Here is a 25,366-nt window from a genome sequence, read left to right as displayed (position 1 = left end):
TCCTCAGGTTTATCCCAGAAATGATAGGTCAGAACCCCTTGTGTCTGTGGGAACAGTGCTGTGAAGACAAACCACATGTGTACAAGCTGATTCACGTTTGCTAACTTTGATGCATACTATTTTCTTAAATATATTTAAAATTAGAGGCCTCATCTGAGTTATAATTGAGAGTCCCCTTTGCCCCTCTTAAGGCAAGTCTTGCTGTGTAGCTCAGGCTGGCCTGGAACTCAGTATGTTGTCCAAGCTGGCCTTGAACCCATAATCCTGTGTAAGCCTCCTGCATGCTGGGATTAGTGATGGTCGTTAGTGAGATCTGAACACTATTTGACATTCAGTGCTGTGCAGTGTGCTTTATTACTGTCTGATGCTGTACCAAGCAGCAAGCTGGCTAGTGTACGTTTCCAGCCCTGTCCTTAGTCACATCTCATACGATTTTTAGCATACTCCTCCTTAGAGAAATATGAAATGAATTTAATTTGGGAAGATAATACATTTTGCTATTTAAAAATACCCATATAAGTTTTATGAATTATGACACATTGTTAACATATGGGTTGTCATTTTATATAATTTCTGGGTTTTCCTGTAGCATCCAAAATACACTTTATTCCCTCTATATGAAGAGACTATAAGGAAAAAGAATTAGTTCTGTGCATCCGTCTCTTTATCCACCCCTTGTGTCTTTCCACACACGAGGTACAGCTAAAGTGGTAGCACAGCACTTCTGTCTGTGGATCCTTTATAGTCCGCATTGGCTCCATTGGATCTGCCATCAGGTGTGGCAGGCAGAGGGCCTGCTTTGTGAACAGCATTGTCTCAGTGCGTGTAAAGCAGTTCTTACTCAGAGCCCAGTGGCCCTGGTCAGCGCTTAGTGCGTGTAGCGCCACCTAGTGGATACTGTATAGCTACCTTTTGCCAGAGTGTGATTGAAATGTCATTTCTTTCAGGTTTGACAGTTTTCTTGATTCTCATTTGAAGGAAGAATAATAGTACAGATCATTTTGCTGAGTTTTACTAAAAGTACGGCTAGGACAGCTTGAGATAATAATTTCTACTAATACTAAAATTAGAGAAAACTTCATAGAATTTAAATTATTTCGTTATTTTGGTTTACATCTCCTTTTTAAAAAAATAATTATGAAGACAGATTTTTTTCAGTTCCTTCTTTTTATTAACTCATACACAACTACTTGTCTTCTGGTTTGTTGAAGCAGTAAGTTAGACAACATGTCTGTCAAAGTGGCTAGCCATGAACACTCCAGCACCACATTCATCAGGACACTCCCGACGAAGTTGGCTAATTTTGCCATTTTCATCCACCTTATAGTATTTCAGCACAGCCAACTTCACCTTCTTCCTCTTATGCTTGTTCTTCTTGGGAGTGGTATAAGACTTCTTCCTTTTCTTAGCACCACCATGAAGTCTCAACACAAGATGAAGGGTGGACTCCTTTTGAATGTTGTAGTCTGACAAAGTGCGGCCATCTTCCAGCTGCTTACCAGCAAAGATCAACCTCTGCTGATCAGGAGGAATTCCTTCCTTGTCCTGGATCTTGGCCTTTACATTTTCTATAGTATCCGAGGGTTCAACCTCGAGCATGATGGTCTTCCCCGTAAGGGTCTTCACAAAAATCTGCATCTTGGCGGTGGCTCCACCGCAGATGGCGGGACAGATCTGTTTCTTACAGCTTGTTTCTGCTTAACACATGCACACATGGATTGATTATCTCATTGAGCCAATGAGATGTCCATATCATATTTTCTTTTACTGTGGCCCAGAAGTGTGCATAGTGTATTACCACGACACTTACTTACATCATGGTAACTGAAGGTTGTGTTTTTCTTTAAGAATACATCTTTGACACCCCTTTAAAAAACATTAACATTTATTTTTAAATTATATGTGTCTCTATGCTGGGTATGATGAGCACATGGGAATGCAGTGTCCACAGAGGTCTGAAGAGGGCGTTGGATCCCCAGGCCCTGGAGTTACAGGTCATTGTGAGCTGCCTGGTGTGGGTGCTGGCAGCTGAACGTGGGGCCTCTAAAGAACAGCACATGCTCTGAATGCTGAACCATCTCTCAGCCCCAGACGGTCTTTTCTCTTGAATCTGCTTATATAGTCTTTGGGGCGGGGGGCTTGGTAGAAGAATCACATTGGGAGTGGCTTAATGGCTAGGGTGATATCTTGTTGCTATGGCAAAGTACTTGATAAAAGCAGTTTAAGAAAGGAGAGTTTATTTTGGGCTCACAGTTTAGGGTGCAGTCCATGAAGGCAAGAGAAGACCTGGTAACAGGAGCGTGAGGTAGTGGGTCACATGGCACCCACTGTCCAGAAGCAGAGATGACTGTAGCTGCATACCACCCCTCCTTTTCAGTCATGCAGGAAGCCAAGCCACCCACAGTACTGGGGCTGTCTTCTTCATACAAACCTTTCTGGAGCAGTCTCATGGCCACTCAACAGAGCTCTTTCCATGTCATTCTAAATCCATTCAAGTTGGTAGTGGATGTTAACCATAACTGCTGGAAGCTTAAATTCTCATACTAGAGCGTTCTTTAGGATGGAACTATTAGAAAAAAGGAAGGATGTGATTTCTAAGTAATACAGTACTTTTATAGCGAGACAATAAGTTTCTACAGGTACAGACTTTAAATAATGACCACCGCATGGGGTAAATCTTAAACTTGAAGTCTGCTTGGCAGATAATGTGGATAAATGACAAATAGTTCTTGTACTTTAAACTAGTGGTTCTCAACCACTAGGATCACCTAACACTACTGCAAAACACGGATGTGTACATTACAATTCATAACTAGCAAAATTACAGTTATGAAATAACAATGAAAATAACTTCATGGACAGATACCACAGCATGAGGGTTAAAGGGTAGCAGTGTTAGGAAGGTGAGGACCACTGCTGGGTTGTTTTGTTTTGTTTTTCGAGACAGGGTCTCTCTGTGTAGCCCTGGCTGTCCTGGACTTGCTTTGTAGACCAGGCTGGCTTTGAACTCACAGCGATCCGCCCGCCTCTGCCTTCCCAAAGTACTGGGATTAAAGGAGTGCACCACCACGCCCGGCTGAGAACCACCGCTTTAAACAGTAAGCATTAATGAGTTTTTTTTTGAGATAGAGATTGGCTTTGTGGCCCAAACTAGACTTTTCAAGCTTGATCCTACTGCTTTAGCTTTCTGAGTCATGGGTGGTAGGCATGTGCCACCACGCCTGGTTAAGGCACTCTAGTTACAGTTTTACAATTGTTTACTCTCTATTGTAAAAGGAGCTCATGCTAGGTTTTTCTGATGACAGTATATTTATTTTGGGTGAACTTTTGTAAGTACTGTGGCTTTTATCTGACATGAGTGTTGACAGGAAACAACTGATTATCTTATGGTCTTTGTGCATAGATGGTGGTCAAGACTTTCATGGACATGGACCAGGACTCTGAAGAGGAAAAGGAACTCTACCTAAACCTAGCTTTACATCTTGCTTCCGACTTCTTCCTCAAGCACCCTGATAAGGATGTCCGTTTACTGGTAGCTTGCTGCCTTGCTGACATTTTCAGGATTTATGCTCCTGAGGCTCCGTACACATCTCCCGATAAACTAAAGGCAAGTAATGATGGGAAGCCTGTGGATTGGCTCTTTACCGCTGACTAAATGAATGAATGAAATAGTTAAGAATTGTGTTGAATTCTGTTTTATTGGCTGGACCAATATTTTGTTAAGCTTGTCTTTGTTATGAAACTTAACTTTTGAAATACAATTTCTGACCCCCCAGAGTAAGCGGATTGAGAGAGTCACAACGCATGGTACAAATACACACATACATGCGTATATGCATGCGCTCACACACCTGCTCTCACCCTAGAAGGAGTGAATTTATATTTTATTCTGGAGTTAAATATGAGTGACCATGGCCCAAGAACATGAGTTTAGATTAGATTATCAGAAATACTGTGTTCTCCATGTGGTGACAGGCTCACAAGGCTTTTAGAGTAGAAAGTCATTAAAATAAAGGACTCTTTTATTTTTACATGGATTACAGTGGTGTGGAGAAGTCTTGGCCTGTGGCATTGAGCCTTGTCTTGGTGGAAGCTTACAGTCTGCTCAGGTATTCTAGAAGGCATAAGGATTTAGTCAGACACAGAGGTCTGGTTCTGAAGGGGGCTGAAGCAAGGCCTCGGGGGTGCGTAGAGTTGCAGTGTGGCATACCACAGGCACAGAAGTGCTGCTAAGTCCCACACCTGTAGGATCTCCAGCAGCACCACGGTTTCGTTGTTGTTGTCTTTTGGTTTTTTTGTTTTTCCTGGGAAGTCTGGCTCACACAATGAATACTGTAATTTTCATATTATGTCACCATGATGTTTTGTTTCTCATTATGATTTTGGGTTCCTCCTTTTCCTTTTGAAAGTTTATGATGAAGACCACAGTCATTGTTTAACAGCTAGCCCTTACTAGAAACCTGAATGAGAGCTGTACCACAGACACCAAGTGACTTGTGACAAGTCAGTGGTATGGTTAGAAAGTGACTTTTCTTGGGAAGATTATTTATCCATAGTAGGAAAGGTAGCAGACAGTTTGCATCAGTTAAGAAATGATAGTGTTAGTTATTTATCTTAAGCTGTAAGGAAAAGCAACAGCCCTCAAATCAGACACAGGCCTTGGGCTCCTCTTATTTCTTCTTGACAACTGCAGTGAGGAACTTGCTTCCTTGACTGCGGCTGCCAGCTGAAGTGTGGAGTGTCCCTGATCTGGGTGGGTGGGATTATAGGGAATATCAACACGAGGGAAGTGGGGGCTGCACCATTGGGCAGTAAAATTTAAAGTAGGCCACGTGAGCTCGGCATATAGTTATGTCTCACATGGATAGTGTTGTGTGCATGGGGTTTCAGGAATGACATATTTGCTTCTGTAGGCCAAGGATCTTCCTTACTAGTTGTCTTGTTGACGTTCCACAAGACGTCTAAAGACGACCGCTGTGCAGCTTATTGACCCCTGTGGTGGTCTTCTCAGTGTGTATAGACAGTGACCTAGCTCAAGGCTTAGGAATGATGAAAAGGCATCCGAAAGAACAGGTGCAGACCTGTGCTCTCTTAGGACAGCAATGAAACAGCAGCCAGTGTTAAATAAGGTCTGTGAGGATTAGCTGAACCATTAAGAAGTCAGTCTGCCAGTCTGTGTGTTTCTCTGGCACTAGAAACAACCTTTGGTCTCATTTTACATACTCCCCCTTTTCTGTTTTGGGGAAAGAACTTAAGAATTACGGTGTTTTCAGGGTGCTTTCTAAGTATTCATGGGATTGTTTTTATTCTGATTAGCTTCAAGTTCCCATTTTTTGTCTACAGTAGTGCAACATCTGCTAGTGTTACATATTAGAGAATCGTCAGTCTCATTTCTTACCTTTCAGTCTGAGTTTGTTAGTCATGAGCAAACCCTTATTGGACATTTGGTTATTAGGAGGCTGTGAGTGACTTGACAGTTATTTCCAACCTGTGCTAGAGCTCCTATGCCATGCTGACGTCTAAGTGTTCTTTAGACAACAGAGGAAGGGCTCGTTCTTAGAGACTGCACTTACACACTACTACCCTCATGTAGCCATCTTTAAAGGATATACTTTTTAAAAATGATATATTTTTTTTCCTTTTTATTTTATGTGCATTAGTGTTTTACCTGCATGTGTGTCTGTGTGAGGGTGTTGAATTTCCTGGAGCTGGAATTACAGACACTTTGAGCTGCTATGTGGTTCTCGGGATTGAACCAGAGTCCTCTGGTAGAGCAGCCAGTGCTCTTAACTGCTGTGCCATCTCTCCAGCCCCAGGGGTGAACTTTTTATAGTACTTCTCTTGAAGTATTACTCAGTCATTAGCAGATAATATTTTTGCCCTTTATTTTACTTATAGAAGAACTTTCTTCTTATTGATAGGTAATAAAATTTCTTTGAGGAATTATTATTATTTTTTTACAATTTTTAGTCTTTTCACAGTTTTCAAAAACATCTGAAACTCAGGAAAATTTGACTGAAAGTAATTTTTTTGTCTGTCTTTAAAGACCCAGGTAGGTAGAAAGAGAATTTTTTTTTTTTTTAAAGTCTAAAATAAAGGATAGGGATAGATTGGAAAATGGTTCCGGGAGGCCAGTTACTCCAAGCAGAAGTGCTGATGGGTAGGAACTTGACCAACTGACACCTGTGATGTATTGTGTTATAACTTGGTAATTGTGTTTTGGGATTTTATGTTCCTTACTTTATTTTCTACATAACTATTGTGTTGTTTCATGTGTTGTGCTTTTTCAAGGGAGTCCTCAGCTCTCAGTTACTACAGCACCTTTCTTCTAATAATAGCATGGATTTTACTTGACTCACTTTGTTTAGTTTGCTGTGTGATGAACTTTTTTTTCCTGTACATTGATACTATGTGTATATATGACATTTTTCTGTAAAGGATGATAAGGTGCATTGTGTTATTCATGCATTGTATTTATTTACAAGACATCAGGATCTTTTGCTGTTGTTGTTTTTCCAAGATAGGGTTTCTCTGCATAGCCGCCATGGCCATACAGGAGCTAGCCTTAAGTTCACAGTTATCTGCCTGCCTCTGCCTTCTGAGCGCTGATATTACAGGCGAGGGCCACTGCACCTGGCTAAGATACCAAGATCTTTATGTCAAGTTATACTGTAAAAAATTCTGCCTTTTTATTCTTTACAATTTATCTTTATGTGTTTACAAAGTTGGTGAATAATCTATAGCTAGCCCTACTAGTGTAGTGTGCATTTCCTCTTAGCGTTCATAATCTAAGCATTACTTTGTTTTTTTTTTTAAAGGATATATTTATGTTTATAACAAGGCAATTAAAGGGACTAGAAGATACAAAGAGCCCTCAATTCAATAGGTATTTTTATTTACTTGAGGTAAGCAACATATTATAACTTGAGATGATACTTAATTTTTTTTTTTTGTTCTTGTGTATTTTTAGCAACTAAAATATTTGCCTATTTTACTTTCTTTTAGAACATTGCATGGGTTAAATCATATAACATATGCTTTGAGTTAGAAGATAGTAATGAAATCTTTACTCAACTATACAGAACATTATTCTCAGTTATAAAGTAAGTTGATTTTTAAATAAGTTACATTTCTTTGTAATTGTAAAGATGTTTAGTTTACAGTGAATCTACATAAACTGTTACAAATATTGGTTTAAGATTATAAATTAATTTACATTTATTCTCTATAAAGTTCTAAATGAGTAAACCTTATTATTTATGTACTTACTGGTTAGAAAAGCAAATCAGACTAAGTTTTTGGATTACATGTTTCTTGCTTACATACTATATTAACTTGTTGTTGTTGTTGTTGAGACAAGGTCTCACTATGAGCCCTGGCTGTCTTGGAGCTCTGTGTAGATGAGACTAGCCTCACACTCACAGAGATCAACCTGCTTCTGTCAGTTTTCCTGGGATTAAAGGAGTGTACCATCACACCTGGCTTATATTGACATTTTAATATATGTGGGTTGTTTGAAAATTTTATATATCTATAAAATTTAATAGATTCTAAAAATATTTGTCCAATTTAAGATGAAAATTTTGTGTATCTATAACATTTGATAGAATTTTAAAATATTTGTCCAATTTAAGATGGAACTGAGATTACATTTCATTTAACTACTTTGGCTGTGAGAATGACTAAACCTAGGGGAAAGTAATTTAGTAATGCACTTTAAAAATATTTTTCATTAGTGTTAAGATCGAAGAGAAAGAAGCTTGATGTAATACAATTTTATCTTACCGTTTTTGTAATAATGTGTACTAGTATCATATCTATCTCAGATGTATTTGAAATAAAATAACTGTTTTGGGTTGCAGCAATGGCCACAATCAGAAAGTTCATATGCACATGGTGGACCTCATGAGCTCTATCATTTGTGAAGGGGACACAGTATCTCAGGAGCTCTTAGATACAGTTTTAGTAAATCTGGTACCTGCCCATAAGGTATGTGAAATGTGTCTAAACCGTGCTAAGTTAATCCAGAATTTGTTCTCATGTTATAAATAGAATCTATCCTGCTTTGATCTTAGTTCTGTGGACTTTATTGATTGAATGATATCAAGACACTTGTTTAAGGGACAACAAAACTCTTTATGTTTCTTAGTCACCAACTAAATGAAGAAATAATGGGCTTAGTTCGTGTGATAAAATATTCATGGTCAGTGAGTTTTGTGTAGGGTGCGTTTCACACAGTTGTCTGGTCCAAAAGAAATTTGGGACCAGTGCCTATCCATGGTGCGTATGCATATACCAAAGCTAACACTGGCCTCCAGGCTCTCTCAGCATTGCAGATACCTGTTGCAGAGACCATGCTGGCATCCTGGGCCTTCTCACCTGGCCCCTACTCTAACCTTCTCCAGCTCATGGGCTTTTCATTCCTAAATAACCCTACCCCTTTGGCCACGTGCTCTTTTGCTCCGTTGTCTCCTCTTTCCCGCTTGTGCTCCCTCCGTCGTCCTCTCATGGTCTGGCCCATTCCGCTTACCATGCTCAGTGTACTACTCTGGATGTTCCAGATGCCTCTGCGTGAGCTCTCCCAAATATCTACAGTGAAAAAACTTCCCCTTAACTGTATCTTGGAGAATTAATTCCTCACTTCCGTGGTGCTGAAACCCCTACTTTATACAGCAACAAGTTAATAGCTGCTTAGCTACTGTTATATAACTTTATGTGTTGGCATAATGGAACCAGTTGGGATCTTAGCCGAAAGGTTGGATAGTGTACAGGCAGGTTAGTGACCAGTGTTTTTACCTCAAGTGTGTGCATTTCCCCTGTGTGTATGTTTACACTTTTGAAAATGTCCAACTCTGGTAAGCAGCTGGACTAGCAATTGTATGTTTGAAAAGGGATCAAGCTTCAAGATAGGATCATAGAAATTACCAGTTTGAACAAATATTTATTTTTTTTCTTTTGTTTAAATTTAAAGGCTTTGTACCGCAATACTGTCTTACACAGTATTGGTACAAGTACTTCTTCATTGGAAACAAACTCTTAATCTAAAATTTTAAAACATAGGGGAAGTCTGTTAATGCTGACAGTAAGCAGGCTCAAGAATAAGTTAGGGTTAGATTTAAAAAATTCAGATGATGTATTTAGTAAATGACATCAGAGGCATTGATGTGATTGCCTCCATCTCTTCTATCCTATACAGATGCATGGTTTGCCTCTTCCTTATTCTGCCTAGCTCAGCCGTATGCCTGTCACCAATAAACAACCCTGAGAAGGCAGGCAGAGGTAGAGAGCAGACCCCATAGAAGCATATTGTAGCCCCCCCCCCAACACACACAGTGTACCCCTTCATGAGACACATAGCACCTTTTTTCCCCTTTAGGGCCCACATTGTCAAGATTCCTATTATACTGTTATTTGAAAGAACTGTATGTTCTAGGGGCACAGTCTTTCTTTTAGGCATCCCACCAGGGAGCTTGGCCTGCTGTCTCAAGCTTTTAGCTCTCTGTGATTAGGTAGGAGGCCCAGTATCTGAATTCTGCCACTGGGCATTGTAGGGAGGCTTCCAGCAGTTGATAAAGCAGACTTCCCATGGGGGCTGTAACTGGCCAGATTCTTGGCCTGCTGGCCCCTACATCCATGCCAACACCCAGGAGAAAAGGCTTTTCCAGACACAGTTAAGTATCCAGCTTGGTGTTTGGACTCAGCCTCTGTCTCTCCAGACTGCGGCCATGAAAAAGTCCATTTGTCAGGGAAGATAAACAAGTGCTTTCTGGGCTGGAGGGTGTAGTTCAGGGCCGCCCAGTTTGCCTGGCATGTGTAAGATCCCAGCACCACTTAAATAACAGTACACACAATAGATGCTTCCTGAGGCCTGTTTTCTTTGGCCCACTGCACAGAGACATTTGTAGACACAAGAATGCTGAGATCTGACTTCTTCTTATCTGCGGGAGGAGCTGGAATCTTCCCATTAACTCCTTACAGTTTAATTCTTGGCTTAGACTGCTTAACCTAGACAGAACAGTTTGTCCTTTTCAGTCATTTGTAAACTGATAGTTCATTATAGCTTAGTGAATACTTTTGGGTATTCAAACAAATTTTATGTTGGTTGAAGATATAACACATTTTAAATTAATTAAGGGCATCAAAATAAGAGTTAAGGCCATTGAAGTGGCTCAGTGTAGAAGCTTGGTGACCTGGGGTGATGTGTAAGATAATGACAGATACAGGGTACCAGGTATTATGTTATATGAGGGTTATTAAATGAGCATGGGGAGAGAAGGAAAGGGGGAGGGGCACCCCAGAGAGACAGAGACAGACTGAGAGAGTAGAGAAACCAGGAGGAGGCTTTGTCCTTTTATATAGCCCTGGGCAGGACAACAATGACATCACTGGTAGGCAGACTGAAGCAGAATCCTAACACCTGGGCCCACAGGAGACAGCCATTACCAGAAAAACAAGTACTGGAAGTTGTCCATTGACCATTACATGCTTGCCATGGTAAATAAATCACACATAAGTAAATAAATAAAATAGAATAAAAATAAGAGTTGAAAACTTACAATAACTGGACACATAAAAAGACAATTAGGAGTGAAATATAGTCATTGGGCTAGTTGAATGTGGACTTAAGTGTATTCTTAGAATTTTAAGAATTTTAAGAGAAGAAATAATGGCAATGGTGTAAACAACTTGAGTTTACGTATTTATGCAGGTTGTCACATTGGGCTGCAGAGTAATCCAGTTGGTTGATGATAATAAGACAAACAGTCAAAATACAGCCATGGAAAGACAGATTTGTAAAAGGCCGAGAAAGACTTGACAGACAGCTACAAAACAAGACAAGAATAGCTATTTTATATTAATATTAGCGACAGGGAATAGCTCAGTTGGTAAGCTGATTGTGGATCCAAGTTTGATCTCCCAAACCCACATTTTAAAAAGCCACGTGTGGAATTGTGTGCTTCTAAGTTGATGACAGATGCATCAGCTGTCCTAGCCTATCGAAGAAAAAGAGGAGGAGGAAGAGGAGGAAGAAGAGAAGAGAAGAAGAAGAAGAAGAGGAGGAGGAGGAGAGGAGGAAGAGGAGGAGAAAAGGTGGTTGGTGTCTAAGGAGTGACACCCAGGGTTGTCTTCTGGCCTCCTCACACATGTGCACACATATGTGTATATATGTCTTCCTGTCCAGAACATGTATGTCCACACATGCACACACAATAATAAATATAGTAGGTTTTTTGAGACAGGATCTCTTATATTGCAGACTGGCTTTTGTAATTGATGATAACCTTGAGTTTCTGTTCCTCCTGTCTTTTTCCTCTAGAGAGCTCTTGGGGTTACAAGTGTGTTATGACACCCAGTTACGTAGAGCTGAGACCTAACCCAAGCAGTCCCTCATGTTAGGGCAGAGGGTCTCTACCAACTGATCTTTAACTTGGGCCCCAAATCATCTTTATTGGGCAAGGACATGGATTTTCTGGAAAAGTATATAAAACAAAAGTTGGATGAGTTATGAAGAGAATGGAGCATTTGCTTTTTATTAGGCCATTTTAAGGTGCAGAGGGTTTGTAGAAATAATGTGTGAAACACAATACTACCAGCTTAATGTCAAGTATCATTAATTTGATAATTATAATGACAGCTGTCTGGTACAAGAAGTCATAAAAACATATATAAAATATATAAGCAAAACAAAAGCAGTTGAGTAGAAACGAATGAAATAAGAAACAGTGACATTGCTTGAAAACTTCAAATTTGTAATTTGAAAAATATAATAGACAAAAACTTAGCAAATTTAATAAAAGGAAGGGGGATGGTAATCAATATATGGTTAAAATGAGCAAGAAATATGAATACTATTGAAGGACAGTGACATGAGTAATAAGCTGAATACACTTGAGGTTAGACTAACTCTTGGGAAATACCACTTGCCCAGAGCCTTACGCAATAAAAAGTTAGTTGATCTGGAACCTTAGACTACATCGTCATCGTCATCATCGTTGTTGTTGTCATCGTCGTCGTCATCAGCAGCAGCAAGGAGTTAAAGCAATAAGAGAAACCTAGCCGACTGCGGAGACGTGCCTGACTGGTCATGGGGCAAACTGCCTAAGGAATAGTCCCTAGAGCTCCATAGTTAGGGAAGGGAGAGGTAGTGCACAGCTCAGGAAGTACCACATGTGAGGAGAGAGCGAGGCCCAGACACAAGCCGCTCCTTTTGGGAAGACTAGAGCTAGTCTACAAGAACAGATGGATGCAAGGGCTTCGTGTGTGAGACCGACTTGCAACTTCAGTACAAAAAGTTAGCACAGATCCTGCTAGAGGGACATCACGTCCCTGCTAATGACCAAATTGGCTTTATTGTAGGCACACAAAGTGGCCCAGTGTGATGAGATGGTAATGGTGGAGTAACAGGCTGAGAAAAGACTGACTAGTTATGACTAGGAACAAATGATTGTCCTAACCTCGTGTGTGTCCACTGAGCCGGTTAGGATGGGGCCGATGATACTCAGGATGGCTAGACACTTCTTCTGTTGTCCCTTCTGTATGGCCAGTCTGTTATGAACAAGGTCTGAAAGGAGTGAGTGCACTGCTCTTTGCTGGGAAGACAGCTTATGATCCCCAGCAGAGTCTCCAAGGAACGCGGCTTTAGCTTCTTTCTTTTATGGATAGGTCTCATTTCATTGACAGCTTTAAAACACAAATACGAGTTTCTTTCCATAGTTGAGGTACAGGGCAGCGTTGAGAGCTCAGTGTAGAGCTGAGAAGCCCAGCACATAGCAACTCTGGGCTTGGTCCCCACACTGTACACACAAGCACAGCCAGCTATGTAGACACATATAACACAGATACTCCTTCTGTTTTCCAGAACTTGAACAAGCAAGCATATGATTTGGCAAAGGCATTGCTGAAGAGGACTGCTCAAGCCATTGAGCCATATATTACCAATGTAAGTCTCACAAATACTTAGGAGGGTTAACTAGACCATAAAGACCATTGGAAGCACATGTGAGCAAATACCCACACTTAAGTTTTGGGTGCTGTTTAACCAGGCAGAGTTTCATTATTTCTCCTTTCTTGGATTTACTTTGTTTGGTGTTTTGGGGAAGCCTAACTCTTGTTTGTGTCTTTAATTTGTTTCTTTCAAGTTTCGAGAGACAACAGGCATTCGTGGGCGCCCCCCCCCCCCCCCAAGCCACTAATGCTAGCAGTAGAGTTAAGGGCTATTAGGTAAAACATGGCACCTTCTGCTAGTCAGAGAAGTTCCTTACATCGTTTGGAGATTAAATTGATTTGTGCAATAAGATCGTATGAGCCGCTATCAGGATCTAGAAATTGAAGGCAAATTTGACTGCAGTAGCAGTTTGATGGAAGTTGCTTATAAATTGTTATCCCTGAGAGAGATTGCTATAAATGTGCCTTTTCTAAGGAATAGGGAGATTTGCAGTGACATGAACCCTTTTAAGTATTAACCCATGTATGAGTGACCGTCTTTTCTTTATTTTAGAAGAAAGAGTTCTTAGCACCTCACTTATATTAAGTTGTGTTTTCTCTCCACAGTTCTTTGAGCTGTGTCACTGCAGGTAGCACCATCCATATTATACTGTTTGTGACTGCCTCTGGGAGCACAAGTCTGGAGTACAGTGCTAATGATAGCCCTGGGCTTGTTTAACAGTTCTTTCTACTTGCCTTCTATTCTCACCTACCTCTAAGAGGCTGCAAGGATGTAAATCTGTCTGCTTGAGAAAAGCGATACAGTCTTTTATTTATATGTATCTTATTATTGCAAAGTTTATTGAAAGAGAGGTTTTTTTATTACATAAAAATTTAAGGTCAGGTTATAAAAGATGCCATTAAAAGGCATCCTATGAAAAGTAACGCACACTAGAAAATAGCCTTGTTTAAATCCTGCTTTTTCCAATTTCAAAGATTCTAGCATGCGATGGATTGGAAAACAAAATTTTCTTTGAAGATGAACTTTCAGTATCTAGAGGATTAATGCTATGACTTACCTCCAGGATGGACTGTGGTTCCTACCATCTTTCAACTATATTGTGGGTGTTGCTTGACATCAGTTGGTTGCACTGAGGTGGTCATTATTGACATTATTGGTTTTATTGGTACTCCAGGTGTGCAGACCCAGACTCAGGCTTTGTATCTGCCCCTTGCTTTGCTTGCTTCTGACTGGAGCTTTCTATCCCAGTCTAGCACACTGACTGAGTCCTGCCTGGGGCCTTCTGTTTCAGTCATACTTCCAAGTCAGATGGGTTTCAGGAGAACCTTATTTAATGCCTTTTCCTAAGATTTAGGAAAATAAATATTTGAGCAATTAAAAAAAGTGAGTAAAACGATGTCTCCTGGGCTTTGAATTGGTTACAGTAGCCTTTCATTTCAGGCCTGGTTAACAAGGCAGTGAAAGGTAAGAAAGGAAAAAGGGCCCAAGGAAATGTTTTCAGCAATCCCATATACGTGAGTGGAAAACAATACTTCCTGTTACATTAATTTCCTGCTGTTCTTGCGTATAGAACTAGAGACCCCTCTCGCCTGCATGCCTGTGGTTTTGTTGTCCTCTTTAGAATTTGGAGGTGGGCAAAGGCTAGTCGAATAGTGTATTGCTCCTAGCATATTTCAGTTATACTTATTTCTGGTACTTTTTCCATTGTTTTCTCTTTTTAGCTTTAAAAGTCTTTCCATTTAGTGTGTGTGTGTGTGTGTGTGTGTGTGTGTGTGAGAGAGAGAGAGAGAGAGAGAGAGAGAGAGAGATGTTTGGGGTCATCTTCTATAGCTCTCTACCTCTCGAAATTACTTATTTATTTTCCAGGCAGGGTTTCTCATAGGACAGTGGCAGTTAGCCACCAGGATGCTTCTGTGTCTGCCTTCCGTCACTGTGATTATAGGTGCGTGTCACTGCACCTCTGCATGCTGGGTATTCAGGCCGAGCTCCTCGTGCTTGCATTGTGCACACTGAGCCACCTCTTCTGCCCTGCCATGGTTATGGCTTTTTTTATTTCTTGCTTTATTTTAGGGTTAGCTACGAAGTCGTTGGGAATTGCTTTTGCCCTCCCCCTAAGAGTTCCTTATAAGCCTTATTTTCCACTTGAGTTTTGTGTGTTTACACGTGAAATCACTTTGTAGTGAACTGAACGGTGTTGTGTAAGATGTGTGCAGTAGTAGGACCAGTCTTCTGGGATGTGACAGGTGGCATGACACTAAGACTTCCCTTCCTCACGCAGCCCGACAGGCGCCGGCACTGAGGGGACGCAGTCCTGCTTACCTTCTTTCAGTGTGGTTTATAGTCCTGTGCGTACGGCTGCTGAGGTCTGCTCTCTGTGTACTGACCCCTACGTATGTGAATGCTGAGAAGATGAGTGTGCTGTAGTCTTGTGTGATCACGCTGAGCACATATGCATAGGCTCAAGTTTTACTCCTGCTGCAGCCTCCTGAGTGGCCAGGATACAGGCCTGACCCATAATGTCCCGGAAACTTTCTTTCTAAAATAAAAGTAGTTGTGGAACTGGAGGGCTAGGTCAGCAGCCAACAGCACTCCAGTCCCAGAGATCTGATGCTTTCTTTCGGTTTTCAAGGGCCAGGCACACATACGGTGCACAGGTAAACATTCAGGCCAAACACTCTTGTGCATGAGATAAAATTATAATAATGATAAAATTTAAAACCACAATTAGTTTGTGAAAATGAAGAAAAAGCAAACAGACCAAAAAGAGAAAACATATATAGTGGAAATTCAGAAATTTCTTGACTAGATCACTTTTTAGTAATATTGTCATCATCATGATGTACTTTTTAGAGTACAGCCCAGGATTACTATTGTTGAACTAAAAAGCATATCAGATCTTTGTTGTAATAATTAAAAATTTTAAGTTGCCTAATCTCAGTGAGTCTTTGCTTTTGCCCATACCAGCTGGGGTCAGTCCTTGGGATGATGGAAGAAAAAAATGTTACTTAAGTGAAATAATTTTTTGTAACTTTGTGTAACTAGGTTTTAATTTAGCCTTCCAAAGATGGGTTTTCCTGTTCTCTGCTTTCATGCTGGTACAGGTGTTGCTGGTTTAACTTGTGTTATGTACTCACCTGTTCCAAACAGTTTTGCTAATTTTTGTGAGGTAATTTTTAGTCAGAGTTGCATGTTGCCGTTACTAAATTAGAAAATATTATGGCAGCCTCCAGCTGTCCTATATTTGCATAAGAAGAGCAGTTGCATAGCCCTTCATTTTGCAGACCATGTATTGAGGCTCACTCTGCAGGAATGTGCCAGACTCACTGGGTCAGTATTCTTGTAGAGATAGACTTTGTGGATACTCAGTTCTTTTTCTTACAGTTTCTCTTGCCTTTTAAAAATTCATTTTAAGTTATTCTGATAAATAAAGAGCCCCCCCATATAACATTTCCATAAATTACTGTGCCTTTTTCATATTCTCACCCCTCCCACATCTGTCCTTTCACCCTCATATACACTCCTCACGCGTCCTCACGCCCTCATATATGCTCCTCACCCGTCCTCCCACTCTCATATACGCTCCTCACCCGTCCTCCCACTCTCATGTACGCTCCTCACCCGTCCTCCCGCTCTCATATACACTCCTCACGCGTCCTCCTGCTCTCATATACACTCCTCACCCGTCCTCCCACTCTCATATACGCTCCTCACCCGTCCTCCCGCTCTCATATACACTCCTCACGCGTCCTCCCGCTCTCATATATGCTCCTCACCCGTCCTCCCGCTCTCATATACACTCCTCACCCGTCCTCCCGCTCTCATATACACTCCTCACCCGTCCTCCCGCTCTCATATACACTCCTCCCGCGTCCTCCCGCTCTCATATATGCTCCTCACCCGTCCTCCCACTCTCATATACGCTCCTCACCCGTCCTCCCGCCCTCATATACGCTCCTCCCGCGTCCTCCCGCCCTCATATACACTCCTCACCCGTCCTCCCGCCCTCATATACGCTCCTCCCGCGTCCTCCCGCCCTCATATACGCTCCTCACCCGTCCTCCCGCTCTCATATACACTCTTCCCGCGTCCTCCCGCTCTCATATATGCTCCTCACCCGTCCTCCCGCTCTCATATACACTCCTCACCCGTCCTCCCGCTCTCATATACACTCCTCACCCGTCCTCCCGCTCTCATATACACTCCTCACGCGTCCTCCCGCTCTCATATATGCTGCTCACCCGTCCTCCCGCTCTCATATACACTCCTCACCCGTCCTCCCGCTCTCATATACACTCCTCACCCGTCCTCCCGCCCTCATATACGCTCCTCACGCGTCCTCCCGCCCTCATATACACTCCTCCCGCGTCCTCCCGCTCTCATATATGCTGCTCACGCGTCCTCCCGCCCTCATATATGCTCCTCACCCGTCTTCCCGCTCTCATATATGCTCCTCACCCGTCCTCCCGCTCTCATATATGTTCCTCACCCGTCCTCCCGCTCTCATATATGCTCCTCACCCGTCCTCCCGCTCTCATATACGCTCCTCACCCGTCCTCCCGCTCTCATACATGCTGCTCACCCGTCCTCCTGCCCTCATATACGCTCCTCACCCGTCCTCCTGCCCTCATATACGCTCCTCACCCGTCCTCCCGCTCTCATATACGCTCCTCACCCGTCCTCCCGCTCTCATATACGCTCCTCACCCGTCCTCCCGCTCTCATATATGCTCCTCACCCGTCCTCCCGCTCTCATATACGCTCCTCACCCGTCCTCCCGCTCTCATATACGCTCCTCACCCGTCCTCCTGCCCTCATATACGCTCCTCACCCGTCCTCCTGCCCTCATATACACTCCTCACCTGTGCTTATGCCCTATCTCTTCTCCAGAAAATCCCCCTCATAGTATTCCATCTCTCTCCCCCCGCCTCCCCTGTGTTTATATCTAGATTCTCTTAGCCTCTGTTTTCTCATTTCCCTCTTCTATTCATATTTATTATGTCTGTATTTAATCTGCATGTATGTCTCATCTGTATACCACAAATAATACATTTTTTGATGGCCTGTGTAAGGCACTTGTTTTTCTTTACTTCCAGCTTGCAAGGTTATTTATTTATTTATTTTCAGGGTAATAGAGAAGGTAGTGATGGTTTAACCACTGTCATGGCCAAGTTGGCAAAAAAACTTTTGTTCTTTGTTAAGGAAAAGGTAGATGGAGGGATTTTACTGATATTTAAATTTTTTTGTATTATTTTACCTGTGTAAGTGTTTTGCCCATATGTATATGTGCATGCAGTATCCCTAAAGGCCAGAGAGGCCGTCAGAATCCCTGGGACTTTAGTCAGCAGTCAGAGGTTAACTGCCATGTGGATTCTGGGTGCTGGGGATTGAACCTGGGTCTTCTGAAAGAGCAGCCAGTACTCTTAATCAGTAGGCTATCTCTCTAGCCTCTCTAATACTTTTTTTTTATAAACAGGAAAAATTTATAAGTACACATTTTTTATTAGTACAAATTTTAAAGACAAAATTTCAACCTGAACTGGAATTTAACATCTTGATATCTTTTTTAAAAGATTTATTTATTATGTATACCGTATGCATCAGATCATATTATAGATGGTTGTGAGCCACCATGTGGTTGCTGGGAATTGAACTCAGGACCTCTGGAAGAGCAGTCAGTGCTCTTAACCGCTGAGCCATCTCTCCAGGCCCCCATCTTGATATTTTTATGTTTCTTTTCCACAAAATTGATGACTAAGGAAAAAAGTCAACAAGTTGTTTTAGAAAACCAGTAAATAAAGGAGAGAAATTGTTTTCTTCTTAAAAAATGATTTTTTATTCTTTGGGAATATCTGAGTCACTATTATATTTCTTTGAAGAAGCACAAAACCAAAGCAACTGGTACAAAGGAAAGCATTTAACTGGAGCTTGTTTGCAGTTTCAAAGGGTTAGCCCATTCTTATTATGGTGGGAGCATAGTGACAGGCGCGGTGCTGGAGAAGTAGCTGAGAGCTACGTTCCTATGGCCCAGGCAGCAGACAGAGGGACACACTGGCCTTGGTGTGGGCTTATGAAACTGCAAAGCCCACCCCTGGTGACATACTTTCTCCAACAAGGCCATACCTCCTAATTTTTCTAATCCTTTCAAAAAGTTTCACTCCTTGGTGCCTAAGTGTTCATGTATGTGAATCAGTGGGGCCACTCTTACTCAAAACACCCCAGGGAATTTCATACAGTGTGTCTGATCATCTTCACCTCTTTCTTTCTTTCCTTCCTTCTTTCTTTTGTTCTTTTAAAGATTTATTTATTATTATGTATACAGTGCTCTGTCTGTATGTACATCTGCAGACCAGAAGAGGGCATCAGATCACATTATAGGTGTTTATGAGCCACCATGTGGGTTCTGGGAGTTGAACTTAGGTCCTCTGGAAGAGCAGCCAGTGCTCTTAACCCCTGAGTCATCTCTCCAGCCCCATCTTTGCCTTTCTTCCTCTGTGGTCCTCGTACTTTTGACTAGGTAGTCTGCACTGTTCACAGTCTTCATTTATAGAGCCCAAAAGCTAGAAGTAAGCCAAAGGAGATGTGAAGTCTTCGCCTTTGTACCTTCAGTATGCAGTACAAGAGAAACCAAGTTGTATGTTAACTTTCAGAGCAAGCAGTCAGAGTGCCTTGTGTGGTTCGAATCCTTAACTCTTTCTCTGAGGAGACATAGGAAGCTGCTAATATATATTTTGGATTAATGTTATACAGTGCTAGATGTTTTTATTTGTTTTTAAGTTTTTAAGACAGAGTCTCACTGTGTAGCCCTGGCTGGCCTGGAACTCTCTATGTAGACTAGGCTGTCCTCGAACTCACAGAGATCTTCCCTCTGCGGCTCTGAAGTAGTAAAGGCATGCACCCGCACACCTGGATCCGTTTTTGGAAGATTTTAAATAGAAGGAACTTGGTCAGTATGCCTGATATCTTGGCTCATTGCGTTGTAGCATGATGGATGGCCTGGCGTGGAAGTTAAAAGCAGCTGCCTGCGTATGCTCTTGGTTGGATTTTAATTAGTGTTGCAGATTTTGTAACTGTTCACATAGTTTATCAGAGTGCAAAGGAAGACGAAAAGGATTAGAAAGACATTTCATACTAAAAATATAAAGGTGTGCAGTTGAACAGCAGAGTGAGGCAGCGCTCAGAAGGTACGAGAAAGCTTTATTTTAAATGTTCTAATTTCTTTTATGCAAATGTAAACAAGGTGTGCTGCAGTGAGGCGACTGAATCATTATCTTAGTGTTCTCAAGAGAAGCAGAGCCGGTAACATGTGAGAGTGTGTATGTGTGTATGTGTGCATGCATATGAGGAAATTTACTTGAATTGGCTCTTGCTACTATGGGGGCTGGTGTAGTCCCTTGTTAGATTGCAAGCTGGAGAGTCAGCGCAGCTGATGGTTTAACTCAGATCAAAACCAAAGACCGAGAACACAAGTGATGGGTGCTCGTGCAGATCTTTGTACTCAGAGCTAGGAGAACCTGGAGTTCTGATGTGCAAGGGCAGCAGGGGAAGGGCCCTGTTTCCTGAGAGCAAGGAGGAGCTCTCCTCTGTAAAGCCTGCCCGTGTGGACACTGAAATCCCTACTCTATTCTGGATTGAAGAGAAACCCAGAGACAATATTTTAGCTTTTGAGTTGATAGCAGAGTATCACAGAGTGCAGCTGAGTGTTTCAGTGGATGGTAAGGGTGTAAGGGTGTTTTAGTGGATGGTAAGGGTGTAAGGGTGTTTTAGTGGATGGTAAGGGTGTAAGGGTATTTTAGTGGATGGTAAGGGTGTAAGGATGTTTTAGTGGATGGTAAGGGTGTAAGGATGTTTTAGTGGATGGTAAGGGTGTAAGGATGTTTTAGTGGATGGTAAGGGTGTAAGGATGTTTTAGTGGATGGTAAGGGTGTAAGGGTGTTTTAGTGGATGGTAAGGGTGTTTTAGTGGATGGTAAGGGTGTAAGGATGTTTTAGTGGATGGTAAGGGTGTAAGGATGTTTTAGTGGATGGTAAGGGTGTAAGGATGTTTTAGTGGATGGTAAGGGTGTAAGGATGTTTTAGTGGATGGTAAGGGTGTTTTAGTGGATGGTAAGGGTGTAAGGATGTTTTAGTGGATGGTAAGGGTGTAAGGGTGTTTTAGTGGATGGTAAGGGTGTAAGGGTGTTTTAGTGGATGGTAAGGGTATTTGCTGGTATTAACCATGGTGAGTCCATACAGAGTATCAGGGCTGCTCTCTGCAAAATGAGTTTCATGTTTTAGGTGAGAGTGGTGGCTTTCCATGTGGAAATGTTTCTGTGTTAGACTTCATTTATAATAATAAAAATTTTAATTAAATAATAATCAAAACTTGAGATGGTTTATCTTTGGTGTTTCTTGTAATGACATACTTTCTTCTTAACAGTTTTTTAACCAGGTTCTGATGCTTGGGAAAACATCTATCAGTGATTTGTCTGAGCATGTCTTTGACTTAATCTTGGAACTCTACAACATTGACAGCCATTTGCTACTTTCTGTTCTACCCCAACTTGAGTTTAAGTTAAAGGTAAGTATTGTAAAAAATACTACGACTGTGTTAACAAGTTCAGCAAAGTATTGCCTGTTGCCTTTGAGTTCTTACAACTGGTTTAGTGACTACAACATGAGAAAGAATGTCATAGTTCATTCATGGCTTTGTGCCTTGCCTGTCTCTGGGTCTCTAAGTGCTTGGTGTGCTCTCTACCAAGTTAATGGTAGACATCCTACTAATAAATCCCACTTAAAAAAATGATTAGCAGAGCTGGAGGTGGTGGTGCACTCAGGAGGCAGAGGCAGGTGGGTCGCCGTTGAGTTCGAGGCCAGCTTGGTCTACAGAGTGAGTCCAGGACATCCAGCACTACACAGAGAAACCCTGTCTCAAAAAATGGAAAGGGAAAAAAAAGATCAGCAGGATGGCGGCATGCTCCACATATTTGTAGCAGTCTTCTTGAACTCTTGATTGGGCGTTAGGAGTAGCTTGGCCTCATTATCCGTCTGTGTCACACAGCTACCTGTGCTTTAAGTTTCTTTCCTGTGGTAAAAAAAAAAATCTGTGAAATGTTTTTAGTGTATCTCTGTTGCCCTGATATTACATGATGCTATAAATTGAGTTTCATTTGAAGAACTGGGGAGTTTGATTTCTCTACCAAATCATTATAAAATTAAACCTGCCTAGTTATCGTCACTAGCTTTTGATGGGTCCCGGCTAGTTATCCTCACTAGCTTTTGATGGGTCCTGGCTAGTTATCGTCACTAGCTTTTGATGGGTCCCGGCTAGTTATCCTCACTAGCTTTTGATGGGTCCCAGCTAGTTATCATCACTAGCTTTTGATGGGTCCCGGCTAGTTATTGTCACTAGCTTTTGATGGATACTGGCTAGTTATCGTCACTAGCTTTTGATGGATACTGGCTAGTTATCGTCACTAACTTTTGATGGATCCCGGTACTCAACCCAGAAAAGTTGTTGGATGATTTTCCTGGAGCATTTCCTTATTTCTAAAAATGTTGATCTACCACTTTAAAAATAAAAATAAACCAAACAGTTTATATTGGTACTGTGGGCACTGAATAACGAGTAACTTGTTCTTGTTTTAGTTTAGGGTATATTTTTGATATATTTCTTTTTGTTGTTGTTTTTTGTTTTTGTTTGTTTGTTTGTTTTTTTCTGTGATATATTTCTTAAATGAGCCCTTTGATTAACTGGCTTTCCTAACTTCTTTTAAATATGGTTGATACTTTTGGTGAGTTTTTGTTTTTATTTTGTATTTTTATTTTTTTGAGACAAGGTTTCTTTGTATCACTGGCTGATCTGTAACTGTATGTTGACTAGGCTGGCCTCAAACTTACAGAAATCTGACTGTCTTTGCCTTTTGAGTGCTGGGATTAAAAGTGTGCACCACCACCACCACAAATAACATATCTAATTACTTCTCAGTTAATCTGGTTTTCTCTAGTAAATCCTAATTGTGTTTTCTTACACACTATGAGGAATATAAAAGTAAGTAACTATTATCCCTGCTTTCAGCCAACTTAATGTGTAGTGTGGGAAGAAGAGGGGGAAATTGAGCTCTGTTAAGAGTCTAGATGCTGTAGGAATCAGAAGCCCTGCACACAGGTTCAAAGCCCCACACAGAAGCCCGTGGAGGCACAAGGAGCTAGGTGAGATAGTACATTTAGAAGGTACAGAATATAAATCACTCATGGCTGTGAGTATAATCTCCATTTGTAGAGCAAATAAACAAGTTGCCAGAAGAGTTTGGTTATTTTTGGGGACTTGTAGAGGGAATCTGTTGTGTATTGTATGGATGTAACACCTGTCAAAGAACCTATGGCCTGTGGCTGAGGTAGGAAATGGGTGGAGCATCTGGCAGGCAGAAGGGATTCTGCGATAGAGTGAGGATTCAGGATTCAGCAGCCAAGATGTAAAGTGGATGGATATGTGGTGCCTGAGCTCAGGTAGCCAGCCATGTGGCATAATGTAAATTAGCATGTGGGTTATTTTAAGTTATCAGCTAGTCAGAGAAGAGCCTAGCTATGTGGCCTGGTAGTTGTAAAATAATAATTGGATCTCATGAATAAATTATTTCCAGGGAGCTTTGGGGAAGGGAGGAAAAACTCCTACAACAGGGGCTTCTTGACTGCTAGCGTGAGGCCCTGTCTTAAAATTTAAGAACTGTTTGTACAGTGACATCCATAGTACCTTGAGCTCGGTTCTGTTTGACAGATGTGACTGTTGCACTCTCTGTGGAAGTCTGGCATTTGAGCTGGCCATCACTTAACTATTGTCATTTGGTGGTAACAAAGTCAACAGTAAAACTGCATCTTCATCTTCAGGGTGAACATTCAGCCTGCATACAATGAATAAGCAGAAATGTGCTTGCTGTATGCTTAATGCCTCAGCACACTGTTGACCTTCCTTTACGAATCTGATGTTTGTACAGATTCTGTAGAAACTGACTCCTGCTCGTATTTATTTCTACAAACACACAAGAGTTCTCTATTTACTTCTTCCAGTGTCTGGTATAAAAAATCATACTTTTCAAGAGTCCTTAGTAGTTGTAAAATTTACTCTGAGTAGAAATTTACCTGAATTGTAGGAGAGGCTTTTAATATTTAGTAGGAACCTTAAGACACATTTTCTCATTACAGTACTGTGTTAATGTAATGATTATTTTATTTTTTGTTTTTTTTTTGTTTGTTTGTTTTTTTTAAGACAGGGATTCTCTCTGTAGCCTTGGCGGTACTGGAACTCACTCTGTTGACCAGGCTGGCCTCGAATTCACAGCCATCCACTTGCCTCTGCCTCCAGAGTGCTGTGATCAAAGGCATGCACACTGTGCCCGGCTGCTAAAATATTTATTATAGCTGCCTGTTTTGTGAAAAGTTTTGTGAATATTGTTACATTTACCATCTGCATTCATGGAGAGGTTTTGTGTGAATTAGCGGGTCTGGGAAATCCTAGGGTAGGTCATGTTCTGAGTGTTGACTCTGAGGTTTAAGGACACTGTGCTTTGTTTTAGAGCAATGATAATGAAGAACGCCTCCAGGTGGTTAAGCTGCTGGCAAAAATGTTTGGGGCAAAGGATTCAGAACTGGCCTCTCAGAACAAACCCCTCTGGCAGTGCTACTTGGGCAGGTACATTGTGGTTTTCTGTTTCTAAAAAAATATGTGTTTATATCCATATCTGTTTTTTGGGGTTTTTTTGTTTTTTGTTTTGTTTTTTAATGCTGTGCACATTTAAGCTCTGCTTTCAAAATCATCAGAGTGAAGGGTTTTCAGGCTTGGGATAGAACGCAGTTGGTACAGTGCTTACCTAGCATGTCCGAGGCCCTATGGCACTCGGTCTCCAGCACCATGTAAACCAGGTGTAGCGAGACAGGAAGATCAGAAGGTTAAGGGCACACGTCACAAGAAGCAACACACTGTTCATTTCTAACTTTTCTATGTAGCTGCTAGATGCTTTTTGGGTCGATTAAAGACCAAAACAATAAACTGACATTGCTTCAGGGAAGGAGGTGGGTAAGAGGTGGCAGAGATGCAGCAGGAGACCGTGTCTGTAGACCACAGACAGAAGGCGGGGCTGCAGACTTCCAGCCCTTTGTGAAGGCCTCACTCTCCAGCTCTGGACGAACCCTGCATGGACCAGACAGGGCTTCCCACTGCTTACCTCAGAACTCCAGGTCTGGGCCAGTCAGCACAGTAATTTTGCTAGAGACACAGTCAAACTTACCAATGATCTGTGACTATTCTTGGAAGAAGAAAAGCTCACCAACCGGAAAAAATAATACAACTAAAATGCCAGGTGTGAGACAGAAATCAGAAAACTCAGTCTTTTGGCCGAGGGCCAGATTATTTCTTAAACTAAATTTTTAAGGAATAATTCTCTCCAGAA

General features: G+C 41.6%; 2 protein-coding genes across 3 annotated transcripts in view; one reads left to right on the top strand and one right to left on the bottom strand.

Annotated features, from left to right (window-relative positions):
* Positions 1-25,366, top strand: part of PDS5B (PDS5 cohesin associated factor B) — a 143,086-nt gene that overhangs the window by 45,926 nt on the left and 71,794 nt on the right. For both annotated transcript variants that reach the window (XM_084762487.1, XM_084762486.1), the window contains 7 exons: positions 3,404-3,607; positions 6,819-6,905; positions 7,006-7,103; positions 7,863-7,989; positions 12,860-12,940; positions 21,361-21,501; positions 24,494-24,609. In XM_084762487.1, the coding sequence (XP_084618613.1) occupies positions 3,404-3,607; positions 6,819-6,905; positions 7,006-7,103; positions 7,863-7,989; positions 12,860-12,940; positions 21,361-21,501; positions 24,494-24,609 (854 nt within the window). The remainder of the gene's footprint in view (positions 1-3,403; positions 3,608-6,818; positions 6,906-7,005; positions 7,104-7,862; positions 7,990-12,859; positions 12,941-21,360; positions 21,502-24,493; positions 24,610-25,366) is intronic.
* On the bottom strand, positions 1,149-1,692 carry LOC311586264 (ubiquitin-ribosomal protein eS31 fusion protein-like). The gene has a single exon (XM_084762255.1). It carries the CDS (start codon positions 1,636-1,638, stop codon positions 1,219-1,221), a length of 420 nt encoding a protein of 139 aa, XP_084618381.1. The 5' UTR covers positions 1,639-1,692; the 3' UTR covers positions 1,149-1,218.

This window comes from Acomys minous (genome assembly GCF_964271855.1).
Source record: "Acomys minous genome assembly, chromosome: 16".
NCBI lineage: Eukaryota > Metazoa > Chordata > Mammalia > Rodentia > Muridae > Acomys > Acomys minous.
This window is presented reverse-complemented; position numbering and strand designations above follow the sequence as displayed.